This window comes from Otolemur garnettii, unplaced genomic scaffold (genome assembly GCF_000181295.1).
Source record: "Otolemur garnettii isolate 467f Iridium unplaced genomic scaffold, OtoGar3 scaffold00057, whole genome shotgun sequence".
Lineage (NCBI taxonomy): Eukaryota > Metazoa > Chordata > Mammalia > Primates > Galagidae > Otolemur > Otolemur garnettii.
This window is the reverse complement of record NW_003852452.1, coordinates 9,589,920-9,590,596: the sequence shown is the minus strand read 5'-3', so window position 1 is coordinate 9,590,596 and position 677 is coordinate 9,589,920. Positions and strand designations below refer to the sequence as shown.

The window sequence follows — 677 nt, the reverse complement described above, 5'->3', positions numbered from 1 at the left end:
GCTGGCGCCTTAGCCACTTGAGCCACAGGTACTGAGCCAGTGAATAGTATTTTGGTATGGCTTTGCAATTTATTCACCACAGAGCAAGTGTGTACTTAGAACCATATCTAGGTATTGTCCTGTGTCACTTTACCTTGTGACTTAGTTAATTCACTACAGCTAATTTTTACTAATTTGTTTGTTTTATTGCAATAGCTAAGGAATATATGATGCCTCATGTGAGGCCCATTATGCAAGAGCTGTTGCACATTGTTAGAGAGACAGAAAATGACGATGTTACTAATGTGATCCAGAAGATGATATGCGAATACAGTCAAGAGGTAGCCTCGATTGCTGTTGATATGACCCAACACTTGGTAAGACTGGGCAAAGGTTTACATTACTTTGGTGTGAAAGCCTTGAATAATTTAAATAAATTAAGCTCCAAGATTTGGAATTCAGTTTTATTTGTACAGTCTTGTACTGCTTAATGATGTGGTCAAGGACAGACCACATATATGACAATGACCCCATAATACCATAATGGTATTATTGCCATATTTTTACTGCACCTTTTCTATCTTTTGATATGTTTAGACATACAAATACTTAGCATTGCGTTATGATTGCCTGCAGTGTTCAGTACAGTAGTATGCTAACAGGTTTATACCCTAGGCATGTGGTAGGCTATAATGTTT

At 37.4% G+C, this 677-nt stretch overlaps 1 protein-coding gene across 1 annotated transcript in view; it reads left to right on the top strand.

The window, feature by feature from the left end:
- IPO8 (importin 8) overlaps window positions 1-677 on the top strand; it is a 96,055-nt gene that overhangs the window by 56,547 nt on the left and 38,831 nt on the right. The window contains exon 15 of the mRNA XM_003792483.3: window positions 196-356. Coding sequence (XP_003792531.1) covers window positions 196-356 — 161 coding nt within the window. The remainder of the gene's footprint in view (window positions 1-195; window positions 357-677) is intronic.